Source organism: Bos grunniens, chromosome 23, assembly GCF_055505025.1.
Source record: "Bos grunniens cultivar Pamir isolate PY7600 chromosome 23, Bosgru_T2T1.0, whole genome shotgun sequence".
NCBI classification, from domain to species: Eukaryota; Metazoa; Chordata; class Mammalia; order Artiodactyla; family Bovidae; genus Bos; species Bos grunniens.
The window spans coordinates 33,194,299-33,216,158 of record NC_141187.1 but is presented as its reverse complement, the minus strand read 5'-3'; the positions used below and the strand labels follow the sequence as shown (position 1 = coordinate 33,216,158).

At 45.7% G+C, this 21,860-nt stretch overlaps 2 protein-coding genes across 2 annotated transcripts; one reads left to right on the top strand and one right to left on the bottom strand.

Annotated features, from left to right (window-relative positions):
• Positions 1 to 2,736: 2,736 nt before the first annotated feature.
• On the bottom strand, positions 2,737 to 5,181 carry LOC147347519 (uncharacterized). Its single transcript, XM_086370593.1, has 4 exons — positions 5,147 to 5,181; positions 4,677 to 4,955; positions 4,326 to 4,593; positions 2,737 to 2,859 (listed from the first exon to the last, which is right to left on the bottom strand). Exons 1-4 carry the CDS (start codon positions 5,179 to 5,181, stop codon positions 2,737 to 2,739), a joined length of 705 nt encoding a protein of 234 aa, XP_086226719.1.
• Positions 5,182 to 8,259: 3,078 nt separating this feature from the next.
• BTN3A3 (butyrophilin subfamily 3 member A3) lies at positions 8,260 to 21,365 on the top strand. The gene is given in 14 exon segments (XM_086369878.1): positions 8,260 to 8,396; positions 10,031 to 10,217; positions 10,500 to 10,550; positions 13,528 to 13,617; positions 13,852 to 14,147; positions 14,149 to 14,200; positions 15,598 to 15,879; positions 16,267 to 16,377; positions 16,867 to 17,067; positions 17,243 to 17,263; positions 17,347 to 17,373; positions 17,741 to 17,767; positions 18,255 to 18,281; positions 20,498 to 21,365. Coding segments are annotated over 13 exon segments (2,043 nt in total). The 5' UTR covers positions 8,260 to 8,396; positions 10,031 to 10,063; the 3' UTR covers positions 21,202 to 21,365.
• The last annotated feature ends 495 nt before the right edge of the window (positions 21,366 to 21,860 follow it).

Genomic DNA, 21,860 nt, shown 5'->3' with positions numbered 1-21,860 from the left:
TGTCCGATCCAATGCTGGTCAGTTCAGTTCAGTTCAGTCACTCAGTCATGTCCGGCTCTTTGCGACCCCATGAATCACAGCACACCAGGCCTCCCTGTCCTCCCCAAGTTCACTCAGACTCATGTCCATCGAGTCCGTGATGCCATCCAGCCATCTCATCCTCTGTCGTCCCCTCTTCCTCCTGCCCCCAATCCCTCCCAGCATCAGGGTATTTTCCAATGAGTCAACACTTTGCATGAGGTGGCCAAAGTATTGGAGTTTCAGCTTCAGCATCAGTCCTTCCAATGAGCACCCGGTACTGATGTCCTTTAGGATGGACTGGTTGGATCTCCCTGCAGTCCAAGGGACTCTCAAGAGTCTTCTCCAACACCACAGTTCAAAAGCATTAAGTCTTCAGTGCTCAGCTTTCTTCACAGTCCAACTTTCACATCCATACATGATCACTGGAAAAACCATAGCCTTGACTAGACGGATCTTTGTTGGCAAAGTAATATCTCTGCTTTTCAATATGCTATCTAGGTTGGTCATAACTTTCCTTCCAAGGAGTAAGCGTCTTTTAATTTCATGGCTGTAATCACCATCTGCCCGAGGTCAGGGGCGGCGGCCAAGACGAGCTACCGTACGCCCAAGGTCAAGGCGGCGGCCGGGAGTGCCAGGTGAAGTCAGCACAGAAGCAGCCGAGAGGAGCTACCCCACGTCCAAAGTCAGGAGCAGCGGCTGCACTTTGCTGGGTCAGCCGTGAAGAGATACCCCACGTTCAAGGTAAGAGAAACCCAAGTAAGATGGTAGGTGTTGTGAGAGGGCATCAGAGAGCAGACACACTGAAACCATAATCACAGAAAACTAGTCAATCTGATCACACGGACCACAGCCTTGTCTAACTCAAGGAAACTAAGCCATGCCCTGTGGGGCCACCCAAGACGGGCAGGTCATGATGGAGAGGTCTGACAGAATGTGGTCCACTGGAGAAAGGAATGGCAAACCACTTCAATATTCTTGCCTTGAGAACCCCATGAACAGTATGAAAAGGCAAAATGATAGGATACTGAAAGGGGAACTCCCCAGGTTGGTAGGTGCCCAATATGCTACTGGAGATCAGTGGAGAAATAACTCCAGAAAGAATGAAGGGATGGAGCCAAAGCAAAAACAATACCCAGTTGTGGATGCAACTGGTGATAGAAGCAAGGTCCAATGCTGTAAAGAGCAATATTGCATAGGAACCTGGAATGTCAGGTCCATGAATCAAGGCAAATTGGAAGTGGTCAAACAGGAGATGGCAAGAGTGAATGTCGACATTCTAGGAATCAGTGAACTAAAATGAACTGGAAGGGTGAATTTAACTCAGAGGACCACTATATCTACTACTGTGGGCAGGAATCCCTTAGAAGAAATGGAGTAGCCATCATGGTCAACAAAAGAGTCCGAAATGCAGTACTTGGATGCAATCTCAAAAACTACAGAATGATCTCTGTTCATTTCCAAGACAAACCATTCAATATCATGGTAATCCAAGCCTATGACCCAACCAGTAACGCTGAAGAAGCTGAAGTTGAATGTTCTATGAAGATCTAAAAGACCTTTTAGAACTAACACCCAAAAAGATGTCCAATGCTGGTAAAGTGAAGTGGCTCAGTCGTGTCCAACTCTTTGAGACCCCATGGATTGTAGCCTACCAGGCTCCTAGGTCCATGGGATTTTCCAGGCATGAATATTAGAGTGGGTTGCTGTTTCCTTCTCCAGGGGATCTTCCTGACCCAGGGATCGAACCCGGGTCTCCCGCATTGTAGGCAGACACTTTACCGTCTGAGCTACCAGGGATGTCCAATGCTGGTAAGAAATCCAAATCTGGGAACTATCTCCCTAAGCAGGCAACAGGCTACTTTTGATGCTCTTTCAGTCCAGGTAGGGAAAGCTTCTACCCATCCTGAGAGCATACATATTATGACCAGCAGGTAATGGTAGTGTCGGTGAGGTTTCATTTCAGGGAAGTCCACTTCCAGGTGTTCAAAGGGCAGTGTGCCTTTTACCTGAATCCCTGGAGGTTTCTGTCTGTGCCAAGAGGCAATATTGACCTGTGAGCAGGCAGTGTAGTTCTGAGATTTTGTCCTGCATAGGGAAGAGAGGCAGGGGACCAAGAAATATTTTCAAATTAGCTCTTCCAGTTTATCACGGCCTAGATGGGTCGCTTGGTGTGTTTGGCTTACCAGAGTGGGTGCCAGCTCCTCCGGTACCAATAATTTGCCACTTGGCAACTCCCACCATCTCTTTTCAGTCTTGACGGCCCCTTCTGCTTTGGCTAGTTGGTTTTGGGCTTCAGTGTATTTTGGAGAGCTTTAATAGGGGCTTCACTTGTCACCCCCAAGCCCTCGGCTGCTTGTTTAGCGGTCTTATCTGTCAGTTTGTTCCCTGAGCCCTGGGGGTATCCTCTTTTTGACGTCCTCAGCAGTGTATGACTGCAACCCTTTCTGGTTCCCAGGCAACATCTAATAGGGTCTTAATTTCTTTCTTATTTTTAATATCTTTTTTACTAGCTGTCAAAGCCCTCTCTCCTTATACAGAGCCCTGTAGTGTGGCAAAAGCATACCTGGAGTCTATGTAAATGTTTGTCTTCTTACTTTTTGACAGCTGGAGGGCCTGGATTAGAGCATATAGTTTGGCCCATTGAGCGGACCAGTGTGATGGCAGAGAGCTAGCCTCAATGATGGTTTCTTCCATGATGACTGCATATCCCGACAATCACTGTCCTTGTTTCACCAGGCTGGTGCCATTGATGTACAGGACCAAATCTGGGTCGGGGATTGGGTGGTCTCTCAAGTCAGGTCTGTTGGCGTATTTCCTTGCAATCATGTGAGGGCCCACCTTCTCCCACAGGAAGGAGAGTGGCCAGATTCAGGGCCTGACAAGGCTCAGTAGTAACATGGGGGTTCTCACATAACAGTCCCTGGTATTGAGTAATCCGGGATGTTGACAGCCATTTATGGGGTCCCCTCGCAGGAGAGTGTTGACCTCATGTGGCACTTTTATGATCAAATCTTGGCCCAAAGTCAGCTTGGTTGCCTCCTGGACCAGTAAGGCAACTGCAGCAACTGCCCGTAAGCATCCCAGCCACCCAGTCCAGCAACACTGTCCAGCTGATTAGAGATAAGTCACGGGTCTGTCCCATGTCCCCATAGTCTGAAACAACACTCCCGTAGCCACCTTGTCCTTTTCAGTCATGTAAGGAGTAAACGGCTTAGCAAGATCTGGCAGGCCCAAGGCGGGTGCTGACATAATTGTACCAGGTTTGAGTTCTATTACCAGTGGGACTTGTTTTGCAACCCTGGGGTGGGTTGTCTTCCACCCAGACCTCAAGGAATTGTTGAGTTAACTTTGTCTCTCGACTGTTTAGCCTGTCCAGTTTCCCTTCTGGGAGATCGTGCAACCTCCATTCATCTTGAGGGGTTATTGAGAAGAAGAGTAAATAGGTGGTTGAGCCCACTCAAACAATGGGTCTTTCGTGGGGGGAAAGGTCACTTGTGTCCCCAATTTAGACAGCAAGTCTCTTCCTAACAAAGGTACTGGGCATTCAAGGATGTATAAAAATTCGTGAGTCACTTGGTGTCCCCCCATCTGACATTTTCCGGGTAGGCTAGAGACACAAAGGCTGCATTTATCACCATCTGAGACCCAGCAGCCTCTGGCTGGGTCTACTGGCGTATAAAGTCTATAGGCCTTGCACAGTCTTTCGCAGAACTCAGAGGGTGAGTTGCTTTCCCTTTGAATCACTTCAGAGGGTTTTGCAATACTCATAGCTTTTCAGGCCCCCTTCTTGAGACCTTGTAAAATAGTCACCCGATCTCTCTCCAGGTGACCCCTCCCTTTTTCTGTGTTACAGTCCCAATTGGGCCTCTTATTGGGAGTGGCTAGTTCTGCCCACCGCTGCGGGTTTGCAGAACCCCCAGGTGCCATTTCTCTTAACCATTTTTTGGTCTGTTAGGATCCTGTGTCTTTCCTCAGTGCTGAAAAAGGAGACTAGTAGTTGGATTATGTCATCCTATGCAGGGTGGTGGGTTCGAAAAATAGTCTCCATTAGCCTAATCGTGGCTTGTGGCTCCCCCGAGTACGGTGGAGCGTGTCTCTGCCAGTTTAACATATCCGTAGAGGGAAATGGCTGGTAATACTAGGCTACAGGGGGCTGATGGTAGTGCCTGAACTGCGTCCTGAACTGGAGGCTGTTGTAGCTCTCTGAGAGGCATCTGTAGTGGGGTTCTTTCCCCCTGTTCCTTGGAGGGGAGCAGCCTCTGTCTAATTGCTGTGTTTTCTTCCCCCTTCCCATCAGTACTCACCGGGAGAGGTGGATACAATCTACGAGGTTCAGCTGAGGTGGAATTCTGGGGGCATTGACCAGAGGTCACCATTGCTGGGATTGGAGCCCACCGAAACGGCGGCTCTACGAACTCGGGGAGAGCTGGTGGAAGAGCAGTGGCTGCTACAGGAGCTTCACCTGGCCCTGGATCCGGCATTAAGGTGGCCTCAGGTCCTGGTGGAGCACTGGGAGGCAGGCGCGTCATCATCCAGTATGGGGGAGGGGTCAGGTCATCCCCGTCCAAATCCTGTAGAATTTCCTTTTTTATCATCAGTCAATTTTTGTGCCACTAATATTTTTCCCTTTCCCTTCTGGAATACAGAACCTTGTCCAAATAGGAGGGTCTTGAGCTAACCCTAGCCATGAGTCAATATATGGATTTTGATCCATGTGTCCTGGCTCTCCTGTGACTACTATATAGACTGCTTCCACTATTTTTGAGTTCATGGTGTTCTCTGGTGACCATCCTACTCCCAAAGGGGGACATTCGACCTCACAGAGTATGTGGAGGCGGTTAGGCTTCATCTTTACCCTACAGTCTCCTCCAAATCCCTTCTTTAAATTTTTAATCATGCACTCCAATACAGTTGCCTTAGATTCACTCCCCCATCTTGTTTACCTTCTCGGACCTTCTTCTACTTTTCCTTTTCGTTCTGTCTACAAAGTTCTCGGTACCCTGTGTACTTCTGATATTTCCATTCAATAACACTGAAATTGCCATTCTGCCTCCTTCCTAATTGGGGTGAGAAGAGCCTTACCTGCCAGATCCCAAAGGGAGAAGGAGGATCGGCGTGTCTTCACCTGCCGGTCAGCACAGCCGAACCAGAACACCACATGATCCAAGACTGTTTCTCCCTTAACTTTTAAAGTCCATTGTGTCTTGGTGGGCTTGATCAGGTGCAGATGAAAATACAGATGGGTTAAATATCCCATGTCCCAGGCCATCTCCGGAAAAGCCAATTCGTACTCACTTATGTATCCCCCTCTTTCTAGCCTGATAATTGCGAGGGGGTCAAGAATTTCATAGCAGATGGGACACCTCCTTGGGGAGGGCAGAACACGAGCACACAAAAACCAAGTTTCTTCTCCTAAAAATCCCCTGGCAGTTGCTTGGTAATAATTTCCCCCAAGACGGCGTGGACACCACCTCCTAAATGACCTTCACAAATTTCCTTTCTAAGCCCTAACACGCGCGTCAACCTGTGTACCAAGCAATCGTTGCCACCTGCCTAGTCCAGGCTCCTGTGGGTCTGTGCCCCTTCTAATCCCTCCCAGTGGGGTGATCAGGCCCCGTCTTCCACCCTACCAGGTGGGTTCCTCCTCACCTGAGTGCTCAGTTCCCCTGCTGCCATCCACTACCTGCTAACATGAGAGGTCCGGACATTGAGAAGCAGAATCCTTCCAGAAGGGCGAGGAGCCTTATCCCCTAGAAGATTCGAGCCGCAAGGCCTCAGAGTAGTCCCAAATGGGACTTGTCTCCTCCAAGTGAGGAGTTTCCCGGCCCATGCACCAAATGTTGTAGCCACGTGTTCTGGGAAACAAACTCACTCTGAAGGACAATGCAGATAGTGGAGTGCAGTTTATTACACTATTACACCGGCAGGCCCAAGGCAGAGTCTCCTCTTAGCCAAGGACCCTGACCAGTTTTTCTGAAAACCTTATATACCTTAAGTGTACGTGCCAAACCCACCTCCCCAAATTCCCTGAAACTAGTCTGAACAAAAGAAAAGAAAAATACAATCAAAGTTGTATCTTTGATACAACAAAGGGGACAATTATCAATAGGCCTGTGGTCATACCCCAATAAGCATAATAGAATTTATGATTCTATTCAGTTACACAGATAATTAGGGTATTCTTTTAGGCAGCAGAGAGTCTGGGTACGAGCCCTAGGGCTCTTCCATCCAGGGGGCCTGGTCTTCCAGTTGGTATGTCATTTCCATAGATACTGGGCATATAGCTCAAAGTCCACAGTCGGGCCCAAGATGGAGTCCTGCTTTCAAGATGGAGCCTGTTCTGTCTGTTTCCTCCTTCAACCTTACCGCAGAAGGAATGCTAACTCTTTGTAAGTTTTAAAAAAAGAAAAAAGACAGAAAATGAAACTTGCACAAGCATCCAGCTATCTCTACCACAGAGCCTAAATTCAAACTTTTGTAATATTATTAAATTCCAAGAATTTCCTGGTGATCCAGTGATTGGGACTCATGCTTTCACTAATGTGGGCCCAGGTTAGATCCCTGCTTGGGGAAAGAAAAAAAAAAGATAGATAGATAGGCTTTCCTGTATAAAATATATTATATATATATATAGGCTTCCCTGGTTGCTTAGTGATAAAAAGCCAATGCAGGAGATGCAAGAGATGAGGATTCAATACCTGGGTTGGGAAGATCCCCTGGAGTAGGAAATAGCAACCCACTCCAGTATTCTAGCCTGGGAAATCCTTTGGACAGAGGAGACTTGTGGGCTATAGTCCATAATGTCACAAAGAGTCCGACAAGTCTGGGCACACACACATGTATATCTTGTTGTTGTTGGTTGTTTAGTCACCAAGTTCTATCTGACTCTTTTTGACCCCATGGACTGTAGCCCACTAGTCTCCTCAGTCCAAAGGATTTCCCAGGCAAGAATACTGGAATGGGTTGCCATTTCCTTCTCCAGGGATTGATCTTCCCAACCCAGGGACTGAACCGTGTCTCCTGCATTGACAGGCAGATCCTTTACTGCTGAGCCACCAGGGAATCCCATATATGTGTATGTACGCATATGTGTGTGTGTGTGTGTGTGTATATATATATATATGTATATAGAAGGCAATGGCACCCCACTCCAGCACTCTTGCCTGGAAAATCCCATGGACGGAGGAGCCTGGTAGGCCGAAGTCCATGGGGTCGCTAAGAGTTGGACAAGACTGAGCGCCTTCACTTTCACTTTTCACTTTCATGCATTGGAGAAGGAAATGGCAACCCACTCCAGTGTTCTTGCCTGGAGAATCCCAGGGACGGGGGAGCCTGGTGGGCTGCCGTCTCTGGGGTCGCACAGAGTCGGACACGACTAAAGCAACTTAGCAGCAGCAGCAGCATATATATACGTATATATAATTAAATTCCATCAGCAAAGCCATATTGAAGTCCCTTGAGCTTTATTCATTGTCCCAAGAGGCGAACAAATTGTCTTGGGGGACTCTAGGCCACAGATAGGACCACTTTGTCCCAAAGACCGCTAACAGGAACAGTACCCACAGACCAGCCAGACTCTAACCTCGGTGATTAAGAATCCTACTGGCAGAGGAGAAAGAAATACATATGAAATTAGCACAAATAAGGCTCAGAGGGTTCATGAGCCTTCTCAGCAACATCCCAAATAAGAATTTTTCTGAAAAATGTAAAATATGCCAATCAGTCACCAGAACACTGCTCTGGAAAATGTGAAAATTATATTATTCGATAATGAATCTGAGACCTGAATTTCAGAGGTTCTAAAAAAGGTGGAGAGGGTTTGGTTTTCTGTTCATTTGCCTCTGTTGTAAAATATATTCCCCTCCATGTCTGCTGTACATGCAAACAGACGTTAGCCAAAAACCACAGAAATGTTTTAATTAATGCATGTCTTCCCCTCTTCACACATTCAAACCTTTTATTTCTCTACTAAGTAAATCTTTTATGAGAAAAAATAAATCTATTATCATATTTAAGACATAAAGCAGGTGTATATAATAAATACTGATTTATACATACATAAATATGCATAAATGATTCAATTAGGGAAACACAGAGTGATACAAAGTGAGAATTAGGCTGGGATTTTTTTTCACAACACAATATAGTTTCAGTTTTCAAACCTCCTCACTGGTTTCTACCCAGCAGCTGATGAGAACCACCCCTCTGAGCCAATCTGAAACTAATTCTTTCACAGACCAATTCTTACTCTTTGTCAGAGAGAGCATGCATCACTTTTTCCTTTCTTCCAGAGAAAAGAGACTCTTATTTATAATGAGGAACTATTGATTATCTTTACTCTGTGGAATGTAATTTTCAGATGGGATTGCCAAGAGGTAAGTGTGGGAAAATAGGTAAAATCCAGGGTGATAAGCCTTGGAAGGAGGGAGGCTGAAGAGCTGAGAGTGGGCCTTGCCCAGAGAAAGTGATGGGGGCTCCGGTGTGCTGTAGTAAGGGGATGAGGGGGTGGAGACAGCAGGGCAATGCAAAGGCTAAAGACCTGAATTTGAGCATTTGTGGGAGAGTCACAGTGTGAATGAAAAAAGCTTGCTGATTGCATGTTCTGTGATCAATTACTGTGATCAAAAAGGAGCAAAAGACTCTTATCTCTCCTAGTCATCTCTGGGAATGTGTTCTAAGAGATTCTGAAAAAAGATATGCCTTAAAGATTTGCATGTGAAGATGTTCATTATAGAATTATTTGTAATTTAAAAAATCTGAATCAACATATGCAACAGTTGGAGAATGGATACAAACACATTGTCCAATCATGAAAGGGATTTTGGAATCATGTTTTTAATAAAGAGTTTTTATTTCTAGGGTGGGAGGGGGGTTCAGGATGGGGAACACGTATATGCCCATGGCGGATTCATGTTGATGTGTGGCAGAACCAATACAATATTGTAAAGTAATTAGCCTCCAATTAAAATAAATAAATTTAAATTAAAAAAAAAGTTTTTATTTCTAGTTGTAACAAAGCTGGATTTAATTTAGAGATTTAAATTGTATCTACATTTTGCTATTGAATCTTATTTATGATGAACAGCTTTAAACTCGAATGTTTGTGTTAATACTTGACTTTTTTTTCTTTGAGAGTAGTTTCTACAAGTGGAATTTCTGGGTCAAATGATAATTTTGACAATTTTCAGGCATTTAGTATATATCTATGGTCAAAATACTTCCAGAAATCCTTATAGTCCCATGAAGCAAAGTATATGATTACTATCACAGGTTATTTAAATTTTATTCCTTCTTATTTTTCTCTGTTTTGATGTTGTCTTGTTGTAGCCACGAGTTCCGGGAAACAAACTCACTCAGAAGAACAATGCAGATAGTGGAGTGCAGTTTATTACACCGGCGGGCCCAAGGCAGAGTCTCCTCTTAGCCAAGGACCCTAACCAGCATTTGTGAAAATCTTTTATACCCCATGTGTATGTGTCTGAACCCACCACCCCAAATTCCTTGAAACTTACATAAACCAAGGAAAATACAATCCCAATAACCCTATCATTCACATGCTATGTGCTCATGTGCTCAAACAGTCAAACAATTAGCCAACAAGCAATAAACCCGAGGTTACACTCTGATAGATATAGAAAAATTTATGGCCTGTCTGGAGGAAGGGGTGATTAGTGTATGTTTTCTCTTAGGCGATGAGTAACCTAGATACGATCTTCAAGGTTCCCCTGTCTGGAGGGGGACTTATCCTTCTGTTGTTGTTTTCATAGGCAATAAACACAGAGTTCAGAATCCGCTGGAAAAGTGACTGAGCATGATCAGCATGAACAGGCCTAAGATGGAGTCCAGGCCCTATGAATTCCTTCTTCAGTCTATAATCAGGAATAAAAAAAAAAAAAAAACAATAACATCCCCCCAAAATTAGTGAAAATATATTCCTCACTCTGAGGACAGCATTGAAATTGTTACCTATATAATGATGATAATAATAATAATAATATCCTCTCTCTAGCATCTTAGGGAGCAGTTTTGAAGAGCAGAAGATATGGTGAAAGGCAATCTTTTGTCTGAGGATATGTCTGAGTTTCATGCAGGCTCCCAAAAAAACCCAGCTGGACAAATTTCTGCTCCCAGCTCCTCCTCAACCCACTCACCTCCCTCTGCCGGCCTCTTCTCAAAGGCCGGTTTAAGAGTAGCAGGTACTGTGAATGCGGGCCTGATACTGGTTTGTTTAGGGTGAATTAGTGTGAGGAGACTTTATTTATTTATTGACATACAGTTGATTTACAGGAGTTGGTATTTTCTGAACAACCAATATGTTGCAGTCAGAGTAATTATTTGTAAAAAATTTTAATTGCTGAGTAAAACATGAAAACTTTTAAAACTGAAAACATCCGAATAATTTTCAAAGGTAGGAGGCAAAGCACAAAAGTGTCTCTCATTCAGTCTTCGATTTTCAGTTTAGCATGATCTCTTTTAAGGTGATTTGGACAGTAGCCTGCCAGGCTCCTCCATCCATGCAGATTCTCCAGGTAAGAATATTGGAGTGGGTTGTCATGCCCTTCTCCAGGGGACCTCACCAACCCAGGGATGGAACCCAGTCTCCTACATTGCAGATAGATTTTTTACCATCTGAGCCACCAGAGAAGTCCAAGGTATAAACATGTACATACAAATCAATAACTTAGGTTTTGTTTTTTAATATAATCATTAATTTTCTCTGCAGTGTGCTTTTTATTTATTTAATATATCTTTATTTTCTGGGTTAGTGACTATAAATTACTCTTAACTGCCACACTGAGTTCCCTCATACAGATCAGCCTTTATTTAACCAACCAGTCTTCTGTTAGTGGTTAGAGTGGCTGGTTAGCTTGTTTACCAGCCCCCCCTTTTTTTTTCCACTTTTAAAAATAATGTTTCAGTGTCAGCCTTACACACAATTCTCTCTGCACCCATGCAAGTGTTTTGCTAGACCAGATATCTGGAAGTGAAATTACTAAATCAACTGTGTACATTCTAAACTTCCTGTTTCATAATGTGTCATGAGTAACTGAAGTTCAAGCAGATTTTTGAAATCACAGAGCTGCTGAATCGTAGTGCCATGACTTACCTCCCACACCCTTTTCATTTCCAACATCTAACACATAGTGGGCCTGGCACACAGTGAGTGCTGGATAAACATTTGTTGAAGGAATGAAAATGCCTGGTTGAGACCGGCCTTATGCTTAACCCTCCAATTCACTCGCCTTGGGGTTAAGAAGTGGTAGGTTCATGGGACTTCCCTGGAGGTCCAGTGGTTAGGATTAGGCACTTTCACTGGCAGTGGTCCAGATCCTGCAAGCCGCAAAGCTTAGCCCAAACTTAAAAAAAAAAAAAAGAAGTGGTAGGTTCAGCCTCTGATTGACCCAGGGAATCTGCCAGGATCTTGGACCACAGTCTGATGGGAGAGTGATGTAAACTTTGTGATGGCCATGGGTTGGGCCTAGAGGAAACAGATGGGCACACCCTGAGTCATTCGTCAGCACACCATTTCATGTGACATTTTCAGGGAAGGAAAGAATACATGATGGGAGAAAGGAGAGGGTTCCATCTGGAGTTCTTAGTCTTGGAATAATCGACTCTCAGGCTCTCCACTATATAGGGAGGAAGACAACTCTGGTGTGGTTGGAGTGGAAGCCAAGTTAGAACTCCAGCTATAATCAAGCCTGGCTAGCTGGCAAGGGCCCCACGCTTCTCTTATCGCACAAGGTGGAGGTGCTTTTATGGACCAAGATACATTTGGAAACACTGGGCTGGAACTGGGGAGTTGCAGGGGCCCTGCCTCTGTGCTGGGAGAACCCCAGCACTTCATAGAGGCATGAGCTGCACTGGTCTGCTGTGTGTTTGGAAGTTGACATATTTGCCCTTCTGTGCAAGTGCCAACAATTACATCTCCACCCCTAAAAGGCACTTCCCTAGCAGTGCAAAGACCAAGATAGGGAAATTATTCATTGCTGGTGAGCCCAGAGGCAGGCCATCTGCCAAGGAGCATTGATAAACACAGGAGGAAAGGGAAAAAAGAAAGTGAACCATTTTCTTTCCAGAGATGTTTCTCCCACTAAAGAACAAATGTTTCCCCCTAAAGAACTTTTTTTTTTTTTTTTTTTTGATCATGCATGAGATTAGTTCCTCAACCAGGGATTGAAGCTGGCAGTGAAAATGCAGAGACCTAACCACTGGACCACCAGGGAATTCCCAGAACAGTTGTGAAAAGAGTTCACTAAAGGCTTACCAAGTTGCAACACTTGCATGTCCAGGATAGGCTTGCTCTTTGAAACCACTTTATTGAAAAATAAGAATAAATGCTTTAATACAACTAAGTCCCCAGTGGAAGCACAGGAGGCCAGGCTCTGCTCTCTAAGCCAGGCCAAAAGAGTATTATCATTATGCAGAAAAATGCTTATCTCCATAAACTCTCCACCTCCCCTCCTCTCATTAGTTGAATGACACCCAACTATTCTGATCATCTAAACTGAACTAAAATGCTAGTGAGTATTGATGGTTTAATATGTAAGCCCTCATCCATTCACTAACTCAACAAATATTCACTGAGGGTTTCATGTGAACCACCACCGTTCTTACAGGTGTCTTACACATCAGGAAACAAAATAAACCAATATCATTGCTTTGTGGAACTTACATTCTAGCAGCTGGAGACAGATGATAAATGTATGATATGTTCACTGGTGAAAATGCAATGGGAAAAAGAGAGAAGTTGAGGGGGATGGGAACAGTTTACCACAATTCTGTGATCAGAGAAGGTCTCATAGAGGAACTGACTTTAAAGGATGGACTTGAAGGAGGCGAGAGAGTGAGCTTGTGGATGTATGGGGAAGAGGGTTCCAGGCAGAGGGAAGAGTCAAGGTCAAGGTCTTCTATCGTGTTCTGTCCAAGGAACAGTAGGAAGGACAGTGTGCCTGGAGATGAAGTGAAGCATGCAGCTCCAGGAGGGCCATGCCAGCCATTGGAAGGACTTCAGCATCTACTCAGAATGAAATGGGAGCCCACAGAAGGTGCTGAACAGAGGAGTGACAGGATGTGACTCAAGGAATGTTCTGGATGTTGTACTGAGACTGTAGGGAACACAAGCAGAATTGGAGGACCCAAAAAGGAGAGTCCTATATTAATCAGGGTGTGATGGTGGAGGCTTGGACCTGACATAGCTGGGGAAGTGTGGGCGAGTGTAGAGATTCTGAACATACTCAGTAGAGCCAAGGATGTCTTGATGGGTTAGGGTTACTGTCTGTACACTTAACATACATATTTTTACGGGAGGTTTTCCATGTGGGAACTCAAAGGTGAAGAGACTCCCAAGCAGACATTTTGGCAGAGGAGGATCATGGGTCCTTACACTACTTATCCTGTGTTTCTCCCTGAGTCAACCCTGGGGAGGCAGAGGTTCCTACACAGAATTCTCCATCTTCTTCCAGGTGGTATTTCTGCCTGACTCTTTCTGCTATCTCTCTGCAGCACTGATGAAAATGGCTTGGTGCCTAGACTTCCTTCCATTTCACCTCCTTATCTGCCTCATCTCTGACCAACTGCTGACTCCTTGCTCAGGTAGGGAACAATGCTGCTGTTTTGTATTGGAAGCAGATAATTACCTGTTTGCACCCAGTCAGAACCTTTGATCCACTCATTCCTGGAAGTCCTGTTGCAAACTGAAGGCTCACATGCCATTAAGACAAATGTCCTTCTGTCAGGATCCTATTCCTCTCTAGGCTTTTCTAAGCCTGAGACAACCCCTTCCCATGATGTCCTCATGGAATTACCCACCCCCACTTTTCTGACCAGCTCTGTTTGCTGTGATTGGACCCCCTGGCCACATTCTGGTCATGGTGGGTGAAGACGCCGAGCTGCCCTGTCACCTGTCCCCAAAGATGAGCGTGGAGACCATGGAACTGAAGTGGGTGCGATCCAGCCTCAGGCAGGTGGTTTTCATGTATGCACATGGCAAGGAAGTGGAAGACAGACAGACGGCAGAGTACCAAGGGAGAACTGAGATTTTAAGAGATGACATCACTGCAGGGAAAGCTGTTCTCCGAATACACAACGTTAGAGCCTCGGACAGTGGAAACTACCTGTGCTATTTTCCAAGACAGCAACTTCTATGAGAAAGCCTTATTGGAGCTGAAGGTTGCAGGTGAGCCTTCAAGTTCTGTTCTGAGTGTATTCCTCTTGGGACCTAGGAACAGATGCAGAGTTTCTGCTCCAAATCCACCTCTCAAAGCTCTTGGCTGATCATCGGGAACTGCCTCCTCTGTCTTCTGACTTTGTTTCTCTGATACCCTCAGGAAAGAAGCAGGTCTTCCTCCAGGAAGACCCCCCTCCTGTACACTATCTTGTCAAGTAAAGAGCTCCCTCCTGCCAACTGCCAGGGTCTAAACTGGTAATGGAAGGTCAGGATGGGAAGGATAGGAAAACATCTCCTTGGAGATGGTGCATGGTTGTCTGGGTTCAATTGCCTTCCAGGTGGCTTCTGGGGGCCCCTCCAGGTACTCGCCACCATGAGCCCTGGGAGGCTGACCTGTAAGGGCAGCATCTGTGCTGTCACTGTTCTCCAAACCACACCGCCTCAGAGCACACTTGCAATTGGACCATTTGACTTCAATCCTTGTTGCAGGAGGAGCAGTGCATGCCCTGTGGGAGCATGGGGGTCTCAGGAAGAGGGTGATAGAGGAGACTTGGCATAGACTCTGGGCTTCTGTTAGGAGATTTAGGGCAAGCTTTACGGAAATGGGCTTTGCTCTGGATGGGATGCTGTCAGAGAGGAGGAGGTATATTTCTGTGGGTGGATAACTTCATAAATCTTATGCAGGAGGAAGACTAGAGTGAGGCTAATCTGGGACTAGTAAAGGAGTGGTGTCATTCAGCCAGGATAGGGGAATGTTTGGTCAAGGTTATGTTTGGGACAGTGCTCTATTTTTCTCTATCGTCAAACATGATTTTTGTTGGTCTTGTGTCTTCACCTGTCATAGTGACAAAGGGCCCTTTGATGCTGATATTCCATGAAATTGCTTGTGTTCCACAGGAGAACACCAAGACTAGACTCATATTCCATGTCAAGTGTTGCATATCTCTTTCTCAGGACATATCTCCTTCTCTTGCCATGTAGCTTCTGGCTGGGTTTGGTCCATGGGGAGCCATAGCAGAAGGTAGAAGCAGGAAGAGAGAGGGGTCAGGGTACTTATGCCCCTGGCTTATTCACTGCAGGGCCACCTCTAGCTGGCTACATGCCCTTCCAGAAGATCACAACTCCTCTTATGAAAGCTCTCTCTACATGTCTCTCCCACTTTAGGTCTTCAAAACAGCTCCCTCTTCACTCCCCTTTGGGTTTAGGGGTGGGTGGTAACACTCCATTGTTCCTGGCCCTGGAGTACTACTCTATTCCACGTAGTTTTCTCCTCATTATGACCACCCTTTTGCAAACAGTTTCTTAGAAAACTCGAGTTTAATTATCTGAGTGTGCCATACAACTCCTGTTGAGACCCTCACCACAGGACACTCCCAAGAACTGAGGCTCATTCATCCTTTCCACAGCACTGGGCTCTGACCTTCACATTCAAGTGATGGGCCATGAGAATGGAGAGATCCACCAGGGGTGCAAGTCCACCAGCTGGTATCCCCAGCCCCAGATTCAGTGGTGAGATGCCGAGGGCCAGAACATGCCAGCTGTGACAGCACCTCCGGCTGCAGATGGAGCGGGCCTGTATGCAGTCACATCATCTCTAATTGTGAAAGGTGGCTCTGGGGAAGGGGTGTCCTGTATCATCAGAAATCCCCTCCTCAACCAGGAAAAGACAGCCCGGATTTCCATTGCAAGTGAGTACCCTGCTTAGTTGCAGGTGTACTGTGAGGAGCCATGGCTGTTGGAAAAAGAAGGATGTGAACACCTGGAACTAATATAATATAAGGAAGTCAATTATACTTCAGTTTAAAAAAATTCCTTAAAAGAGACATATGTAAAATTTAATCTATAGAAAATTAGACAAAATGACAATTTAAACATTAACCAATTGAAATCTAGTATAGCCATATTAAAAAAGAGAAAAGTATAAAAACAAAAAAATGTAATAAATTTTGAAAAAAGAAATGAAAGGGGGATGTGTGCGTCTCTGTGGTATACAGTGAAAGTGAGTCACTGAGCTGAGTTCCAGAGCCTTTAATGGAACTAGGTTTTTTTTTGTTTTCTCCTGTTTACTTCACAAGGATTTACTGAGCATTTCCTATGTGCCAGGAATGGTGACAGGCAATGGGAACTGGAGAGAAGTGGCGAAGATTGGATCCTTAAGCAAAGACGAATGACAAAGTTGGGGGCAGGTGGGTCCATGTACAACTCATAATTTAGAGTAAATGCTAATCCCATTAAAATATAGTACAAACCAGTAGAAAAAAGAGCAAAGGATGAATTATTAGTTCACAGAAAAGGAATAACACATGAAAGAGTGTCCAACCTCACTCACTAGAGAAATGTATATTAAAACTTGTATGAATGGACAGGAGACTCGGATAATGTTTTATGTGCTTTTATTTGATAGTGGAACCATGTGGATGTAACTTATTATAAATTTTAAGAAGAAAAAAACTTGATTATGATGCTTACATAACAGATTTACATGTGAGAGACAGACATTTCAAGACAAGTTCTGGTATTATGTTATTATTGTATCTATAAAACCTTTGCAGGGCTTCCCAAAGTCTTACCTAAAGGTCTCTGAGAACTTAGGAAGAGAAAGATTTTAACATCAGGAGATGAATGCCATGAACCCTGTCCTGAGGGAGAGAAGCTAAGCCTGGATCCCATTGCAGACCCCTTCTTCAGCAGGGCCCAGCGCTGGATCATTGCCTTTGCAGAGACCCTGACGGTCTCTCTGCTGCTTCTTGCTGGAGCTGGTTACTTCCTGTGTCTACAGAGGAAAGAAAAAGAGACTCTATTCACGGAGAAAGAAAGAGCGAAAAAGGAAAAAGAAACAGCTTGGGCAGAAAAGGAGCAAGAACAAAGAATAAAAGGTATCTGACCTGGAGAGGGAGTCCTGTTTTGCAGGAGGGAGCTGGATCACCTCACCCCATCCCTACCTCTTGCACCCAACCCAGCACTTGGTCATCTTTAAGATTTATTTTCTAGAGGTCCTCCTCCTTCCACCCCGATAACAGTACTTTTTTTTTTTTTCTGCTTCTTTTCCAGAGATGCTCCAGTATGAGCTCGGTAAGTTCTGATTCCCCCAGGGACCTATGCTCATCTTCCTATGACTTACAACTTAATGACTCACCATTTTTCTTCCATTTCAGAGTGGAGAAAGGTCCAGTACATAACTTGTAAGTGGCTCTGACATTTTCTCTGAATTCACATATAAGACTGTCTCTGCCCATATATTTTCCAGCCGGGTTCCTCACTGGGATAAAGAAATGTTCTGGATCCTTTTTCCCAGGAGAAGAAATATGGGTGACTGGAGAGGGGGAAGTATTTGGTAGGGAGAATAGAGAGTGTTTTCTTTTTTAATAGAGAAAGGCACCTTCAATCTCCTTCCCTAAAGAAGAGAGGGGAGGTGAGAGTTGAACAGGCACAGGCAGAAGGTAGGAAGGGTGGAGTGGTCAAAAAGAAGGTGAGATGAGGCAAAAGTAAAAAGAAAGGACTCAGAAATGACAGAGTTCAGGTAATGTCTCTACCTTTCTTCCATTGTAGGTGGGGAGAAGTCTCAAACCTATCCAGGTGAGTGACCTGGATGTTCTCTGAGTTTCCTGGCACAGGTAGATAAACATTTAAACCTTTTCCCTGCTGCGTGACCCACTGGCATTTGCAGTAGGAATACTCAGATCTAACCCAGAGGCTCATTTTCTGTAGGGAGTACCATCCCTGCTTTTCTACAGCCTCAGAGAGGACCTTCAGATATAGTGTCTGGGCAGTTTAACCACTCCCTGCCCTGCCGACATACACACCCACACACATACACACCCCCACACACCCACCCACACACACACACACACAGCCTAGTATAGCCTGGCCATGTCACCTGCAGCCCCAGCACAATAGAGTGAAGAAAATCCACCAGTTTTGAGAGGTTTTATGCCTGATTTACCCAAGCTGTAGATGAAGAAAGAGACTGAAGAAAGGGACACAGAAAAGGCTCAGTGAGGAGAATGGGTGAGGGAAAGATCAGAATTAATGAGCATTCCTTTTTGTGTCTCCTTTCTTTCAGAGTGGAAGAAGGCCCTCTTCCAAGCTGGTGAGTGAATCACTGTACATCCCCCAGGACGAAAACCCGAGGGACCATATTCCCTTTTTCTTTTCCACGTCTTGAGATTCTGGGACAGCAAGTTCCTGTGACTGGGAGAGTTCTGACTGGAGATCTCAGTCTCCAGCAGCCTTCCACTGAGTGCCAAGAGAACTGGTAAGAATTGGTCTCCTGGGCTTCCGCAGATCTTTATGGGAAGGAAGAGGCATCAACGGTGGAGGTGAGGGGAAAGACAGGCAGGGTAAACTAATATTGCAATGAGAGTGCAGATGCAACGTGACCAAGGAGAGAAAGCAATGTTCAAAGGTCATGTCCTTTACCAAGGTCCATATGCCACCTCTTGCCACTGTGTGTCCTCAAGTTATTTGATGTTTTGAGCTTCAGTCTCCTCACTTGTAAACAATGATTGTAGTTCCTATTTATTTGAGAGTTGAGGTAAAGACTAAATTAGCTAATGAACGTGTACTTGGTCAAAAAGCCAGCAAAAAGGAGACGGTATATTCAAAATGGGTGGTTGAAGAGGGCTTAAAGAATAAACTATTTACAAAGGGAAGAAAGAGAGCAAAGGGAAACCAACAAAGGACTATTCAGTCCCCAAGGGTTCACAACAGTTGGGTGCTGTCACCATGCTGGGCCTGAAGAGATGGGGAGGAGAGTGTTTGGCCCACAGGAAGCTGTAGCTCACAGAGCGGGCAGCCTGAGATGAGTCATCCCCTCGGTCAAGCATCACTCCCTGAAGCTGGCAGAGAAGAAGTGGAGGAGGAAATAAATGCCATGCCTCTCTTCTTGCTCCTTCCAATCTTCAGCCAGTGCCTCCCACTGACCAAACCCAACAGGTGACCAGAGGCAAGGGAGCCCAGTGTCACTGTCCAAAGAGGACAGATTCTGGGGTCCAGAAAAGGTAGAAGAACATGGAGAGTGGGCCTGGGAGCACATGAAACCCTCAACATAATGCCCCTTAGCACAGAAAAGGACTGGCAGCTATTAAAACATCAGGGACTTCCTCTATGCCTGGCCCTAAACCAAATACACAATGTGTGTTATCTTCTACCCTAAAGATTAGTATTTTTTAGCCCCATTTTTCAGATAAGAAAATTGAGGCTTAAAATATTATACAGCTTGGGTCAATGGAAAAAAGAGAAAAGACATTCACTTCATGAGTGGTAGCACAAGGATTGAAATTTAAACCCATATGCCTATGGAGCACGAGCTTCCTAGGTGGCACTAGTAGTAAAGAATCCACCTGCTAATACAGGAGATGTAAGAGATGAGGGTTTGATCTCTGAGTCAGGAAGATCCCCAGCAAGAGGGTATGGCAAACCACTCCAGTATTCTTACCTGGAGAATCCCATGGACAGGGGAGCCTGGCAGGTACAGTCCACTGGGTCACAAGGAGTTGGACACTACTGAAGGTCCGTCTAGTCAAGACTATGGTTTTTCCTGTGGTCATGTATGGATGTGAGAGTTGGACTGTGAAGAAGGCTGAGTGCAGAAGAATTGATGCTTTTGAACTGTGGTATTGGAGAAGACTCTTGAGAGTCCCTTGGACTGCAAGGAGATCCAACCAGTCCATTCTGAAGGAGATCAGCCCTGGGATTTCTTTGGAAGGAATGATGCTAAAGCGGAAACTCCAGTACTTGGGCCACCTCATGCAAAGAGTTGACTCATTGGAAAAGACTCTGATGCTGGGAGGGATTGGGGGCAGGAGGAAAGGGGACGACAGAGGATGATATGGCTGGATGGCATCACTGACTCAATGGATGTGAGTCTGAGTGAACTCCGGGAGTTGGTGATGGACAGGGAGGCCTGGCGTGCTGCGATTCATGGGGTCGCAAAGAGTCGGACATGACTGAACAACTGAACTGAATTGAACTGAACTGAAACGACTTAGCAAGCATCTATGCCTATGAAATACAGGTGGGCAGAGTCACTTCAGGGAGAGAAACAGGAAAAATGTAGCTGGAAGGAGCCAGCTCTAGATGTTGGTTAAGCAGACCCTGATGCTCATCACTTTCCCCTTTCCTACTGAACACTAGCCCCTTAGGGCTTTCCTCTGGTGTTGCTGAGAGGGTCACATTCAGGGCAGTCTATGGGCACCCAGCCCTGGACTTGGGCTTCCTCAACCAGATCCAGGGCTTGAGGGCTGAGGCTCTGAGATCTAGGAACAATGGTTCACCCATGATCCTGCCCCCCCAGAATTTCTGCAGAGGATGTGATTTTGGATCCCAACACAGTTAACCCCATCCTGCTCGTGTCTGATGACCAGAGGAGCCTGCAGGGGGCAGAGGAACGCTGAAATCTGCCAGACAACCCCGAGTGATTTGATTGGTACTACTGTGTGCTTGGCTGCAAGAGCTTCACGTCAAGGAGACATTACTGGGAGGTGGAGGTGGACAGGAAAGAGTGGCATGTGGGGGTGTACAGGGAGGACGTGAAGAGAAAATGCTGGATTAAAATGAGATGAGAGAATGACTTCTGGACTATAGGGCTGTCTGATGAGAATGACTACCGGACTCTCACTGAGGCCCGGACCAAACTGACTGTTGCCAGCCCTCCTGAAAAACTGGGGGTTTTCCTGGACTATGAGACTGGTGAAGTCTCCTTCTACAACACTGTGGATGCATCTCATATCTACACCTTCCCGCATACCTCCTTCTCCGGGCCTCTGTGGCCTGTTTTCAGGATTTTGACCTTGGAACCCACTGCCTTGACCATTTGCCCAGTGTCAACAGGAGCAGGGAGTCCTGGTGTTCCTGGCCTAGTACCTGACCTTTCCCTGGAAACCCCAGTGGTCCTGGGCTCAGCTGAAGAGAATGGAGAGCCTCAGGCTGAAGTCACGTCCTTGCTTCTCCCTGCCCAGCCTGCAGCTGAGGGTCTCTTCCCTAACAGCAGCAACAAATCACAACCATAAAATGCTAAAGGCACACACAGTGTGAAGCACTCTACTAATATTAATACACTTATTTATTCCATATGGACAGTTGAGCTTGATACTGCTTTATTATCTCACTTCCTAGAAGTCACTCAGATAGTAAATGATGGCTGGGCATTGAATAATAAAACATTTACAGATGATTTACAATGTACTGGGTGTTGTGCTAAAAGCTTTAAATGTTTCACTCCTCATAGCAACCCTATGTCACAGCCTCATTTCAAGAGTGTGGAAACTGAGGCAGGGCCAAGTTAAGCAAGTTATATAATTCATCAAAGAGTTAGTGCTGTTGGGGCTCCTGTCCCCCACCCACCCACCCTCTACCCCTAGCTATTTTCCCAGCCCCATTGCCTCTGAGAGGGAGGGACCATGTGCAGCCCTGAGCACTTCTTCCCAGGGCACCCCAGGTTAAGGATCACTGCAGGTGCCTATGGAAGCCACACGCAACTTGGTTCCTTCAGGGTTGATTGTCACAGCTTTGGGTCCAGCACTTCATTGGGTTGGCTCAGCAGGGTGACTTGGTCCAGAGAATGAATACACAGAAGTGCAAAAGGACTAAAGGCCAAAGTCTTAACTACTAAAGGGCATGTGTGCCCTAACTTCTCTCCTCCCCCTGTCAATGTGATGTGGAATCCTGG